The 14715-nt window shown below is 44.0% G+C and overlaps 1 protein-coding gene across 1 annotated transcript in view; it reads right to left on the reverse strand.

Annotated features, from left to right (window-relative positions):
- Positions 1–14715, reverse strand: part of LOC120024169 (protein shisa-4-like) — a 36448-nt gene extending 21733 nt beyond the window's left edge. The window contains exon 1 of the mRNA XM_038968340.1: positions 14413–14715. Within this exon, the coding sequence (XP_038824268.1) occupies positions 14413–14476 (64 nt within the window). The 5' untranslated portion in view covers positions 14477–14715. The remainder of the gene's footprint in view (positions 1–14412) is intronic.

Here is a 14715-nt window from a genome sequence, read left to right on the forward strand (position 1 = left end):
AAACAGCTTGGAAAATTCCAGAAAATGATGCCATGGCTTTAGAAGCTTCTGATAGGCTAATTGACATAATGTGAGTCAATTGGAGGTGTACCTGTGGATGTATTTCAAGGCCTACCTTCCAACTCAGTGCCTCTTTACTTGACATCATGGGAAAATCAAAAGAAATCAGCCAAGATCTCATTAAAAAAATTGTAGACCTCCAAAAGTTTGCTTCATCCTTGGGAGCAATTTCCAAACGCCTGAAGGTACCACGTTCATCTGTACAAACAATAGTATGCAAGTATAAACACCATGGGACCATGCAGCTGTCATACCGCTCAGGAAGGAGACACGTTCTGTCTCCTAGAGATGAACGTACTTTGCTGTGAAACGTGCAAATCAATCCCAGAACAACAGCAAAGGACCTTGTGAAGATGCTGGAGGAAACAGGTAAAAAAGTATCTATATCCACAGTAAAATGAGTCCTATATCGACAACCTGAAAGGCCGCTCAGCAAGGAAGTCACTGCTCCAAAACCGCCATAAAAAAAGCCAGACTATGGTTTGCAACTGCACATGGGGACAAAGATCATACTTTTTGGAGAAATGTCCTCTGGTCTGATGAAACAAAAATTGAACTGTTTGGCCATAATGACCATCATTATGTTTGGAGGAAAAAGGGGGAGGCTTGCAAGCTGAAGAACACCATCCCAACAGTGAAGCACAGGGGTGGCAGAATCATGTTGTGGGGGTGCTTTGCTGCAAGAGGGACTGGTGCAATTCACAAAATAGATGGCATCATGAGGGAGGAAAATTATGTGGATATATTGAAGCAACATCTCAAGATATCAGTCAGTTAGTTAAATCTTGGTCGCAAATGGGTCTTCCAAATGGACAATGATCCCAAGCATACTCCCAAAGTTGTGGAAAAACTACTTAAGGACAACAAAGTCAAGGTATTGGAGTGACCTGAATCCTATAGAAAGATTGTGGGCAGAACTGAAAAAGCGTGTGCGAGCAAGGAGGCCTACAAAACTGACTCAGTTACACCAGCTCTGTTAGGAGGAATGGGCCAAAATTCACCCAACTTATTGTGGGAAGCTTGTGGAAGGCTACCCGAAACGTTTGACCTAAGTTAAACAATGTAAAGGCAATGCTACCAAATACTAATTGAGTGTATGTAAACTTCTGACCCACTGGGAATGTGATGAAAGAAATAAAAGCTGAAATAAAAAAATAATAATAGTAGAGAAAATGATTTTTTTTTTCACCATTATTTAACCAGGTAGGCTAGTTGAGAACAAGTTCTCATTTACAATTGCGACCTGGCCAAGATAAAGCAGAGCAGAGCGACACAAACAACAACAGAGTTACACATGGAGTAAACAAACATACAGTCAATAATAAAATTAAAATAAAAAGTCTATATACAGTGTGTGAAAATGAGGTAAGAAAAGGGGAGTTAAGGCAATAAATAGGCCATAGTGGCAGAAGATGAGTGTGCAAGTAGAGATACTGAGGTGCAAAGGAGCAAAATAAATCAAATAAATAACAGTATGGGGGATGAGGTAGTTGGATGGGCTGTTTACAGGTGCAGTGATCTGTGAACTGTTCTGACAGCTGCAGCTTAAAGTTAGTGAGAGAGATATGAGTCTCCAACTTCAGTGATTTTTGCAGTTCGTTCCAGTCATTGGCAGCAGAGAACTGGAAGGAAAGGCGGCCAAAGGAGGAATTGGCTTTGGGGGTGACCAGTGAGATATACCTGCTGGAGCGCGTGCTACGGGTGGGTGCTGCTATGGTGACCAGTGAGCTGAGAGAAGGCGGGGCTTTACCTAGCAAAGACTTGTAGATGACCTGGAGCCAGTGGGTTTGGCGACGGATATGAAGTGATGGCCAGCCAACGATCGCCGAAGTCAAGGATCGGTAGGATAGTCAGTTTTACGAGGGTATGTTTGGCAGCATGAGTGAAGGATGCTTTGTTGCGAAATAGGAAGCCAATTCTAGATTTAAATTTGGATTGGAGATGCTTACTGTGAGTCTGGAAGGAGAGTTTACAATCTAACCAGACACCTAGGTATTTGTAGTTGTCCACATATTCTAAGTCAGAACCGTCCAGAGTATTGATGCTGGACGGGCGAGCAGGTGTGGGCAGTGATCGGTTGAAGAGCATGCATTTAGTTTTACTTGCATCTAAGAGCAGTTGGAGGCCACGGAAGTTGTATGGCATTGAAGCTCGTCTGGAGATTAGTTAACACAGTGTCCAAAGAAGGGCCAGAAGTATACAGAATGGTGTCATCTGCGTAGAGGTGGATCAGAGAATCACCAGCAGCAAGAGCCACATCATTGATGTATACAGAGAAAAGAGTCGGCCTGAGAATTGACCCTGTGGCACCCCCGTAGAGACTGCCAGAGGCCTGGACATCAGGCCCTCCGATTTGACACACTGAACTTTATCAGAGAAGTAGTTGGTGAACCAGGCGAGGCAGTCATTTGAGAAACCAAGGCTGTCGAGTCTGCCGATAAGAATGTGGTGATTGACAGAGTCGAAAGCCTTGGCCAGGTCGATGAATATGGCTGCACAGTATTGTCTTATCTATGGCGGTTATGATATCGTTTAGTACCTTGAGCGTGGCTGAGGTGCACCCATGACCAGCTCAGAAACCAGATTGCATAGCGGAGGTAGGGTGGGATTCGAAATGGTTGGTGATCTGTTTGTTAACTTGGCTTTCCAAGACCTTAGAAAGACAGGGTAGGATAGATATAGGTCTGTAGCAGTTTGGGTCTAGAGTGTCTCCCCCTTTGAAGAGGGGGATGACCGTGGCAGCGTTCCAATCTTTGGTGATCTCAGACGATAAGAAAGAGAGGTTGAACAGGCTAGTAATAGGGGTTGTAACAATTGTGGCGGATAATTGTAGAAAAAAAAGGGTCCAGATTGTCTAGCCCGGCTGATTTGTAGGGGTCCACATTTTGCAGCTCTTTCAGAACATCAGCTATCTGGATTTGGGTGAATGAGAAATGGGGAGGCTTGGGCGAGCTGCTGTGGGGGGTGCAGGGCTGTTGACCGGGGTTGGGGTGGCCAGGTGGAAAGCATGGCCAGCCGTAGAAAAATGCTTATTGAAATTCTCGATTATCGTAGATTTATCGTGGGGAGGAGGTGCTCTTATTCACCATGGACTTTAAGGTGTACCAAACCTTTTTGGAATTAGTGCTACAGGATGCAAATTTCTGTTTGAAAAAGCTAGCCTTAGCTTTCCTAACTGCCTGTGTATATTGGTTCCTAACTACCCTGAAAAGTTGCATATCGCGGGGGCTGTTCGATGCAAATGCAGTACGCCACAGGATGTTTTGTGCTGGTCAAGGGCAGTCAGGTCTGGAGTGAACCAAAGGCTATATCTGTTCCTGGTTCTACATTTTTTGAAAGGGGCATGCCTATTTAAGATGGTGAATAAGGCATTTTTAAAGAATAACCAGGCATCCTCTACTGTTGGTATGAGGTCAATATCCTTCCAGGATACCCGGGCCAGGTCGATTAGAAAGACCTGCTCGCTGAAGTGTTTTAGGGAGCATTTGACAGTGATGAGGGGTGGTCGTTTGACCGCAGACCCATTACGGACGCAGGAAATGAGGCAGTGATCGCTGAGATCCTGATTGAAAACAGCAGAGGTGTATTTGGAGGGCAGGTTGGTTAGGATAATATCTATGAGGGTGCCCATGTTTACGGATTTAGGGTTGTACCTGGTAGGTTCATTGATAATATGTGTGAGATTGAGGGCATCTAGCTTAGATTGTAGGACTGCCGGGGTGTTAAGCATATCCCAGTTTAGGTCACCTAACAGTACGAGCTCTGAAGATAGATGGGGGGCAATCAATTCACATATGGTGTCCAGGGCACAGCTGGGGGTCTATAGTAAGTCTATAGTAAGCAGCAACGGTGAGAGACTTGTTTCTGGAAAGGTGGATTTTAAAAGAAGAAGCTCAAATTGTTTGACATTCTTAAAATAAAGTGGTGATCCTAACTGACCTAAGACAGGGAATTTTTACTAGGATTAAATGTCAGGAATTGTGAAAAACTGAGTTAAAATGTATTTGGCTAAGGTGTATGTAAACTTCCAACTTCAACTGTACATAGATGACCAGTTTACAGAGGAATATAGTGTGCAGCAGCTAGTCTTCCTGGGGTCCAGCAAAATTAATATACAATTTTAAAAACATTACAACACACTGTGTTCCCTCTGGCCCCTACTCTACTACCACATATCTACAGTACTAGATCCATGTGTATGTGTGTATGTTATCGTGTGTGTGTGTATGCATGTGTCTGTGCCAATGTTTGTGTTGCTTCACAGTCCCCGCTGTTCCATAAAGGTGTTTTTTTAATGTTTTTTAAATCTGATTCTCCTGCTGCATCAGTTACCTGATGTGGAATAGAGTTCCATGTAATCATGGCTCTATGTAGTACTGTGTGCCTTCCATAGTCTGTTCTGGACTTGGGGACTGTGAAGAGACCTCTGGTGGCATGTCTTGTGGGGTATGTATGGGTGTCTGAGCTGTGTGCCAGTAGTTTAGACAGACAGCTCGGTACATTCAACATAATACCTCTCATAAATAAAAGTAGTGATGAAGTCAATCTCTCCACCACTTTGAGCCAGGAGAGATTGACATGCATATTATTAAATGTTTGCTCTCCGTGTACATTTAAGGGCCAGCCGTGCTGCCCTGTTCTGAGACAATTGCAACTTTCCTAAGTCCCTCTTTGTAGCACCTGACAACACGACTGAGAAATAGTCCAGGTGCGACAGAACTAGGGCCTGTAGGACCTGCCTTGTTGATAGTGTTGTCAAGGCAGAGCTGTGCTTTATTATGGACAGACTTCTCCCCATCTTATCTACTGTTGTATCAACATTTTGACCATAACAGCTTACAACCCAGGGTTACTCCAAGCAGTTCAGTCACCTCAACTTGCTCAATTTCCACATTATTCATTATGAGATGTAGTTGAGGTTTAGGGTTCAGTGGGTGTTTTGTCCCAAATACAATGTTTTTCATTTTCGAAATATTTAGGACTAACTTATTCCTTGCACCCATTCTGAAACAAACTGCAGCTCTTTGTTAAGTGTTGCAGTCATTTTAGTCGCTGACGTGTATAGTGCTGAGTCATCCGCATACATAGATACACAGCCAGAGGCATGTCGTTTGTAAAGATTGTAAAAAGTAAGGGGCCTAGACAGCTGCCCTGGGGAATGCCTATTCATGAATTGATTCACAGGTAAATAGTAATGTGCTCTAAACCGCTCTGGTGAAAAAAGTTGTTGCCCTGTCTCCAATCGTACACTGGGAGAACCTATTCAAGTAAGTAAATACATTTCAAAAATGTAAAAAAAGGCAACTTTACATGGCTGGGAGAACCTATTCAAGTTTGTAAATACATTTCGAAAATGTAAAAAAAAGGCAACTTTACAGCTAGCTAGGGTAATTAAATATCACCTAACTTGATGCATGTATTATTGTAAATCAAAAACAAAAACTCCAAATGTATTTGCTAGCTAAACAGCCACAGATAGCAACTCCAGCTGTCAAAAAAGGGAGAGCAGGTTATTCTGGATAGGGCTGGTACTTTTGTGTAGTTCTAGTCCCTAGAAAGAAATGAAAAAGATACGAGTAACATGTGATGTTTTCTGTCCTCAGATACAGAGAGTTATGAAAGCATGTCTGCAGATGAGGTCCCAATGAAGAACAGCGGTTCTCAGTCCTGGGGTATACATTTCTGTTTCTGCCTTAGCACTGCACAGCTGACTTAAATTATCAATTTATCATCAAGCTTCAAGTGGTATTTATGTATTCATTTGTGATGCTATCCTTGATATGATCTTTCTGTTGTCACATGCATCTATCTATCCAACGTTATATCCTGATTTGTTATCAGGGATACTATACTTTAGTAATCAACAATGACCTGGTGATGTAAAAGTCAAATAATGACATTATCTTACATATTCCTACAGATACCTTGCAACTGGAGATTCCGACAAAACGATTGCCTACAGTTACCGTGTAGGGCAGTGCACGGTTGGGTGCATTGCTGCGAGTGTTACCAGGGCCATTTGGGACTGCCTCGTGGGGGAATTCAGGCGTGTGTCCTGCAAAACTTCATGAGGATGGAAAGGAGGATCAGGACGGGACCTGCAGTTGTCCTCCGTGCGCCAGAGGAGAGGTTTGGATGTTACCAGGAGGGGACCTGCAGTTGTCCTCCGTGCGCCAGAGGAGAGGTTTGCTGCTCTGCAGGATGTTACCAGGAGGGGACCTGCAGTTGTCCTCCGTGCGCCAGAGGAGAGGTTTGGATGTTACCAGGAGGGGACCTGCAGTTGTCCTCCGTGCGCCAGAGGAGAGGTTTGCTGCTCTGCAGGATGTTACCAGGAGGGGACCTGCAGTTGTCCTCCGTGCGCCAGAGGAGAGGTTTGGATGTTACCAGGAGGGGACCTGCAGTTGTCCTCCGTGCGCCAGAGGAGAGGTTTGGATGTTACCAGGAGGGGACCTGCAGTTGTCCTCCGTGCGCCAGAGGAGAGGTTTGCTGCTCTGCAGGATGTTACCAGGAGGGGACCTGCAGTTGTCCTCCGTGCGCCAGAGGAGAGGTTTGGATGTTACCAGGAGGGGACCTGCAGTTGTCCTCCGTGCGCCAGAGGAGAGGTTTGGATGTTACCAGGAGGGGACCTGCAGTTGTCCTCCGTGCGCCAGAGGAGAGGTTTGCTGCTCTGCAGGATGTTACCAGGAGGGGACCTGCAGTTGTCCTCCGTGCGCCAGAGGAGAGGTTTGGATGTTACCAGGAGGGGACCTGCAGTTGTCCTCCGTGCGCCAGAGGAGAGGTTTGGATGTTACCAGTACAATATCCTCCAATATCCAAAGTACTGGACAGCTTTGTGACATCAAATGGACTTTGGTAGTCAAGATGTGTTGGTATCTGTACTGATGGAGCAAAAGCCATGACAGGGAGACATAGTGGAGTGGTTACGTGGCACACTGCAGCATCCACTGAGAGGCTCTTGTTGCCAAGGGAATGCCTGACAGCTTGAAAGACGTTTTGGACACTACAGTGAAAATGGTTAACTTTGTTAAAGCAAGGCCCCTGAACTAGTGTATTTTCTGCACTACGCAATGATAAGGGCAGCGACCATTTAACATTTTATAGCGAAGCACCTGAGTGAGCTGGGTGCACAATTACGCAGGTACTTGTTCGAAACGGACGACACAAACAACTGGATTCGTTATCTCTTTCATGCCCTGCCTCCAGTCCACTTACCGATAACTGCACAAGAGAGCCTCATCGAAATTGCAACATGCAGTTCTGTGAAAAATTGATAAGGAAATGTTTTTAATTGTGTTTTAATAAATGATTAGAATATTACACTCCTGAAACCATAAGTCTGAAACCATGTGATTGTATGAAATGGATTAGACATATGATTGTATGAAATTGATTAGAATCATTCGATTATTATAATACTGTGTGTGGTTTTAGTCAGGGGAATAATAATATATCCTGGAGTATAGTTCTTAGTCAGAATCAACGTTTTGGGGACAATGTGTCTAGTATCTTGATAACAGACTGTCTTGTCTGAGCCAGATTCGGGGCCGACCTTGGCTGGGACACTGAGAACTTCCCAGTCCCAGGTCTCTCCCTATCTTAGGGGAGGGCAGGAAGACGCTATTCTCACCCTTAAACTCTATTGGCGGGCAGATACTTGATGGTTTGTGTGGAAGTATGTGTGTCACTATAATTTGAAGTCTGTGTACTGTGCACGTCAGAACGTTCCGTGAATAAACATTTAACTATTGTTTCATTTCTATCAGTATCATACAAATCCTGATAGCGCAGACTGAGTAATTAAATTGGTTAATGAACAGGAGAACATAATTCTCATAACAAAAATGAATTTAAAATCAGAAGCCACTGCCAGGTTTCTGATTGGGCTGCACTCAGAGTTTCTTGCCTTGGCAAATCACGCTGTTAAGACACTGATGCCCTTTGCAACCACGTAGCTATGTGAGAGTGGATTGTCGGCCGTCACTAGCATGAAAACTAAATACAGGCACAGACTGTGTGTGGAGAATGATTTAAGACTGAGACTCTCTCCAATACAACCCAACATTGCAGAGTTATGTGCATCAATTTAAAGCACACCCTTCTCATTAACCTGTGGTGAGTTATTTACAATTTTCAAGAAACAAATACGGTTTTGTATGTAAGAGCGAAATTATTGATTATATTATTATTTGTGCCCTGGTCCTATAAGAGCTCTTTATCACTTCCCACGAGCCGGGTTGTGACAAACTCTCTCATTCTTCTGTTTAATAAATGTATCGTATAGTGTGTGTGTGGCAGGCTTACAATGATGGCAAAAAACAACATTTGAGAGTGCGCTGACCCTGGTGCTAGAGGGGGTACAGCTGGAGGTTGAATGTTTGAAGGGGTACGGGACTATAACAAGTTTGGGAACCACTGGTCTAGGTTATATCAGCTGTGTCGGTGAACCCCTCCCGCTTCTGCACTGCCTGACACAGAGGGCACAGCCTGATCAGCGGTCAGGGAGGGGGGGGGGGGACTAAATTATATCCAGGCAGAGCAGTCACCGATGCTCGGCCAATGTGCTCTGCCCATGGAAGCAAGCAGCGGCGTCTTTGTTGACAATCACAGTAGAAAACGTTGCCTGTGTGGTGACATACCTCCAACAGGACCAGCTAACATGACCACTCTACGTAGCTAGCTAGCTGGCTAACACTAGCAGTCACGCTTAACAGAAAAATTGTACTCTAATCCATTTTTTTATTAATAATTTATGTTGCATGTTAATACATTTTTACCCATGCTTATGTCGTTACGCGTTGTTTATTTTGTTGCTATGGTCACCGGCAGGCCATCGCATAGACTGGGCTGTCCCCTTGTGAGAGCCAACTTATGCTTGATCTTGATCAAGGCTTTCGACTCTGTCAATCAGGCCCTGTGTGTAGTTAACCGACCCTCTCTGCCCATTCATCGCCATTTTACCTGTTGTTGTTGTCTTAGCTGATTAGCGGTTGTTGTCTTACCCGTTGTCTTAGCTAGCTCTCCCAATCAACACCTGTGATTACTTTATACCTCGCTTTATGTCTCTCTCAAATGTCAATGCCTTGTATACTGTTGTTTATGATAGTTATCATTGTTTTAGTTTACAGTGGAGCCCCTAGTCCCACTGTACATGCCTTAGATTCCTCCTTTGTCCCACCTCCCACACATGCAGTGACCTCACCCAGTATAATCAGCGTGTCCAGAGATGCAACCTCTCTTATCATCACTCAGTGCCTGGGCTCACCTCCACTGTACCAGCACCCCACCATACCCCTGTCTGCACATTATGCCCTGAATCTATTCTACCACGCCCAGAAATCTGCTCCTTTTATTCTCTGTCCCCAACGCACTAGACGACCAGTTTTGATAGCCTTTAGCCGTACCCTCGTCCTACTCCTCCTCTGTTCCTCGGGTGATGTGGAGGTTAACCCAGGCCCTGCGTGTCCCCAGGCACTCTCATTTGTTTACTTCTGTAATTGAAAAAGCCTTGGTTTCATGCATGTCAACATCAGAAGCCTCCTCCCTAAGTTTGTTTTACTCACTGCTTTAGCACACTCTGCCAACCCTGATGTCCTTGCCGTGTCTGAATCCTGGCATAGCAAGGCCACCAAAAATTCTGAGATTTCCATACCCAGCTACAACTTTTTCCATCAAGATAGAACTGCCAAAGGGGGAGGAGTTGCTATATACTGCAGAGATAGCTTGCAAAGTTCTGTCATACTTTCCAGGTCTATGCCCAAATCTCTCCAGAAATAAGTCTCTCACTGTTGCCGCTGTTATAGACCCCCTCAGCTCCCAGCTGTGCCCTGGACACCATATGTGAATTGATTGCCCCCCATCTATCTTCAGAGTTCGTTCTGTTAGGTGACCTAAACTGGGATTTGCTTAACACCCCAGCAGTCCTACAATCTAAGCTAGATGCCCTCAATCTCACACAAATCATCAAGGAACCCACCAGGTACAACCCTAAATCCATAAACATGGGCACCCTCATAGATATTATCTTGACCAACCTGCCCTCCAAATACACCTCTGCTGTTTTCAATCAGGATCTCAGCGATCACGGCCTCATTGCCTGCATTCGCTATGGGTCCGCTGTCAAACGACCACCCCTCATCACTGTCAAACGCTCCCTAAAACACTTCAGCGAGCAGGCCTTTCTAATCGACCTGGCCCAGGTATCCTGGAAGGATATTGACCTCATCCCATCAGTCGAAGATGCCTGGTCGTTCTTTAAAAGTAATTTCCTCACCATCTTAAATAAGCATGCCCCTTTCAAAAAATGTAGAACTAAGAACAGATACAGCCCTTGGTTCACTCCAGACCTGACTGCCCTTCACAAGCACAAAAACATCCTGTGGCGGACTGCAATAGCATCGAATAGTCCCCGCGATATGCAACTGTTCAGGGAAGTCAGGAACCAATACACACAGTCAGGAAAGCAAAGGCTCGCTTTTTCCAACAGAAATTTGCATCCTGTAGCTCTAACTCCAAAAAGTTTCCGGACACTATAAAGTCCATGGAGAACAAGAGCACCTCCTCCCAGCTGCCCACTGCACTGAGGCTAGGTAACACGGTCACCACCGATAAATCCATGATTACCGAAAATTTCAATAAGCATTTCTCTACGGCTGGCCATGCTTTCCTCCTGGCTACCCTTACCCCGGCCAACATCTCCACACCCCCCACAGCTACTTCCCCAAGCCTCCCCAGCTTCTCCTTCACCCAAATCCAGATAGCAGATGTTCTGAAAGAGTTGCATAACCTGGACCCGTACAAATCAGCTGGGCTAGACAATCTGGACCCTCTCTTCCTAAAACTATCCGCCGCCATTGTTGCAACCCTTATTACCAGTCTGTTCAACCTCTCGTATCGTCCGAGATCCCTAAAGATTGGAAAGCTGCCGCGGTCATCCCCCTCTTCAAAGGGGGTGACACTCTAGACCCAAATTGTTATAGACCTATATACATCCTGCCCTGCCTCTCTAAAGTCTTCGAAAGCCAAGTTAATAAACAGATCACCGACCATTTCGAATCCCACCGTACCTTCTCCACTATGCAATCCAGTTTTCGAGCTGGTCACGGGTGCACCTCAGCCACGCTCAAGGTACTAAACGATATCATAACCGTCATCGATAAAAGACAGTACTGTGCAGCCGTATTCATTGACCTGACCAAGGCTTTCGACTATACGGTGATTGACAGACTCAACAGCCTTGGTTTCTCAAATGACTGCCTCGCCTGGTTCACTAACTAGTTCTCAGATAAAGTTCAATGTGTCAAAACGGAGTACCTGCTGTCCGGACCTCTGGCAGTCTATGGGGGTGCCACAGGGTTCAATTCTCAGGCCGACTCTTTTCTCTGTATGCATCAATGATGTCGCTCTTGCTGCGGGTGACTACTCTGGACGGTTCGGACTTAGAATATGTGGACAACTATAAATACCTAGGTGTCTGGCTAGACTGTAAACTAGAGAATGGCCGATTAATTAGGGCCGATTTCAAGTTTTCATAACAATCGGTAATCGGCATTTTTGGACGCCGACCATGGCCGATTACATTGCACTGCATGAGGAGACTGCGTGACTACCTGTTATGCGAGTGCAGCAAGGAGCCAAGGTAAGGTGCTAGCTAGCATTAAACGTATCTTATAAAAAACAATCAATCTTAACATAATCACTAGTCAACTACACATGGTTGATGATCTTACTAGTTTATCTAGCTTGTCCTGCGTTGCATATAATCAATGAGGTGCCTGTTAATTTATCATCGAATCACAGCCTACTTCGCCAAACGGGTGATTTAACAAGCGCATTCGCGAAAAAAGCCCTGTCGTTGCACCAATGTACCTAACCATAAACATCAATGCCTTTCTTAAAATCAATACACAAGTATATCTTTTTAAACCTGCATATTTAGTTAATATTGCCTGCTAACATGAATTTATTTTAACTAGGGAAATTGTGTCACTTCTCTTGCGTTCTGTGCAACAGTGTCAGGGTATATGCAGCAGTTTGGGCCGCCTGGAAGACTTTTTCTTCCTAACAAAGACGGCCAACTTCGCCAAACGGGGGATGATTTAACAAAAGCGCATTTGCGGGAAAAAAGCACAATCGTTGCACGAATGTACCTAACCATAAACATATATGCCTTTCTTAAAATCAATACACAGAAGTATATTTTTTTTAAACCTGCATATTTTGTTAAAATAAATTCATGTTAGCAGGCAATATTAAACTAGGGAAACTGTGTCACTTTTCTTGCGTTCATTGCACGCAGAGTCAGGGTATATGCAACAGTTTGGGCCGCCTGGCTCGTTGCAAACTAATTTGCCAGAATGTTACGTAATTATGCCATAACATTGAAGGTTGTGCAACGTAACAGCAATATTTAGACTTATGGACGCCACCCGTTAGATAAAATACGGAACGGTTCCGTATTTCACTGAAAGAATAAACGTTTTGTTTTCCAAATGTTAGTTTCCGGATTTGACCATATTAATGACCTAAGGCTCGTATTTCTGTGTGTTATTATGTTATAATTAAGTCTATGATTTGATAGAGCAGTCTGACTGAGCAGTGGTAGGCAGCAGCAGGCTCGTACGCATTCATTCAAACAGCACTTTACTGCATTTGCTAGCAGCTCTTCGCAATTCTTCAAGCATTGCGCGGTTTATGACTTCAAGCCTATCAACTCCTGAGATTAGGCTGGCAATACTAAAGTACCTATTAGAACATCCAATAGACAAAGGTCTACGAAATACAAATGGTATAGAGAGAAATAGTCCCATAATAACTACAACCTAAAACTTCTTACCTGGGAATATTGAAGACTCATGTTAAAAGGAACCACCAGCTTTCATATGTTCTCATGTTCTGAGCAAGGAACTTAAACGTTAGCTTTCTTACATGGCACATATTGCACTTTTACTTTCTTCTCCAACACTTTGTTTTTGCATTATTTAAACCAAATTGAACCTGTTTCATTATTTATTTGAGACTAAATTGATTTTATTGATGTATTATATTAAGTTAAAATAAGTGTTTATATATATATATATATATATATATATATATATATATATATATGTAATAATGACAATTACAGCAATACTGAATGAACACTTATTTTAACTTAATATAATACATCAATAAAATCAATTTAGTCTCAAATAAATATTGAAACATGTTAAGCATGACAGTAAGCATCTCCAATCCAAAGTTAAATCTGGAATCGGCTTCCTATTTCGCAACAAAGCCTCCTTCACTCATGCTGTCAAACATACCCTCGTAAAACTGACTATCCTACCGATCCTTGACGATTTCATTTACAAAATAGCCTCCAACACTCTACCTACCTCATCACAAAATATGTTTTTCTGCACACCAGTATTTCTACTTGCACATCCTCATCTGCACATATATCACTCCAGTGTAAATTGCTAAATTGTATTTACTTCGCAACTATGGCCTATTTATTGCCTTACCTCCTTACTCCATTTGCACTCTGTATATAGACTTTTCTATTGTGTTATTGACTGTACGTTTGTTTATTCCATGTGTAACTCTGTGTTGTTGTTTGTGTTGCACTGCTTTGCTTTATCTTGTCCAGGTCGCAGTTGTAAATGAGAACTTGTTCTCAACTGGCCTACCTGGTTAAATAAAGGTGAAATAAATAAATAAACAATCTGAAAATGTGGTCGGAGGCACCAGATGGATGATGTGACGCAAAACGCGGCGCCTCCGTATGCACACAGGCTCTGTGAATTATACCGCAACGCTTTGCACCTCTCCACATCTTTAACAATGCGGAGGACTGAGCATTCACATGATTGGTTGACGGTAGGTGAACGCTGGAGGTCCTGTATAGAAACAAACCCACTTCCAAGGCAACAACTCTGCCATGCCCAGGGCAGCACAGGAAGTATGAATGTCCTGACTTCTGCAGAGGCCATATCACCGTCAATACGGCACGGCCAACGCAGACCTCTGACTGACCACGGAGCGCCTTTGAGTCGTGTGTGAAGGCACTAACCGCTTTGACTAGAGACAAGTGCTGCACTTGTCGGGGTACTCGGCGATATGCCACTGGACGTCTGAAACCCGCTTTAATACAAAGGCAAAGTCATGCCATAACTAGTCATAATGTATGTAGCTAGCAACAGACATGAGCATGTTAGACAGACTCGCCCCACCTCAGACATTGAGCAATGCAAACGGCAGATGATGTCATTTCACTTAGCTAGGCTAGCTCTGGAGAAGAAAAAAAACGAACAAATATCAGACTGATATAAAGTTCAACAAAAATGTTTGTTCGTTGTAGATTGCCAAACTCACCTGTTACGAAAGGGATCAGAGACCCACACAAAATGACAGTAACAAGGGACAGACTTTTCGCCATGGCTCCGTTAATTCCGATGCTAACACGACCCCCGGTACGATAGCTACTTTCTATGTCCCTACCAAAATGCTAAACCAACTAGCGATGGGAGATTGAGGCAGTATTCAACGCATACCAATGCGACACGATGTTTTTCAAACGAAGATAATGGATATACCAACAAGAGACTTGTCTCTCCGCCCAACAATGGGAGTTGTTGTCCACAAAGCGGCACCGCAGGCTGTCTAGCTCCCCCCCTA

Source organism: Salvelinus namaycush, chromosome 2, assembly GCF_016432855.1.
Source record: "Salvelinus namaycush isolate Seneca chromosome 2, SaNama_1.0, whole genome shotgun sequence".
Taxonomy (NCBI): Eukaryota; Metazoa; Chordata; class Actinopteri; order Salmoniformes; family Salmonidae; genus Salvelinus; species Salvelinus namaycush.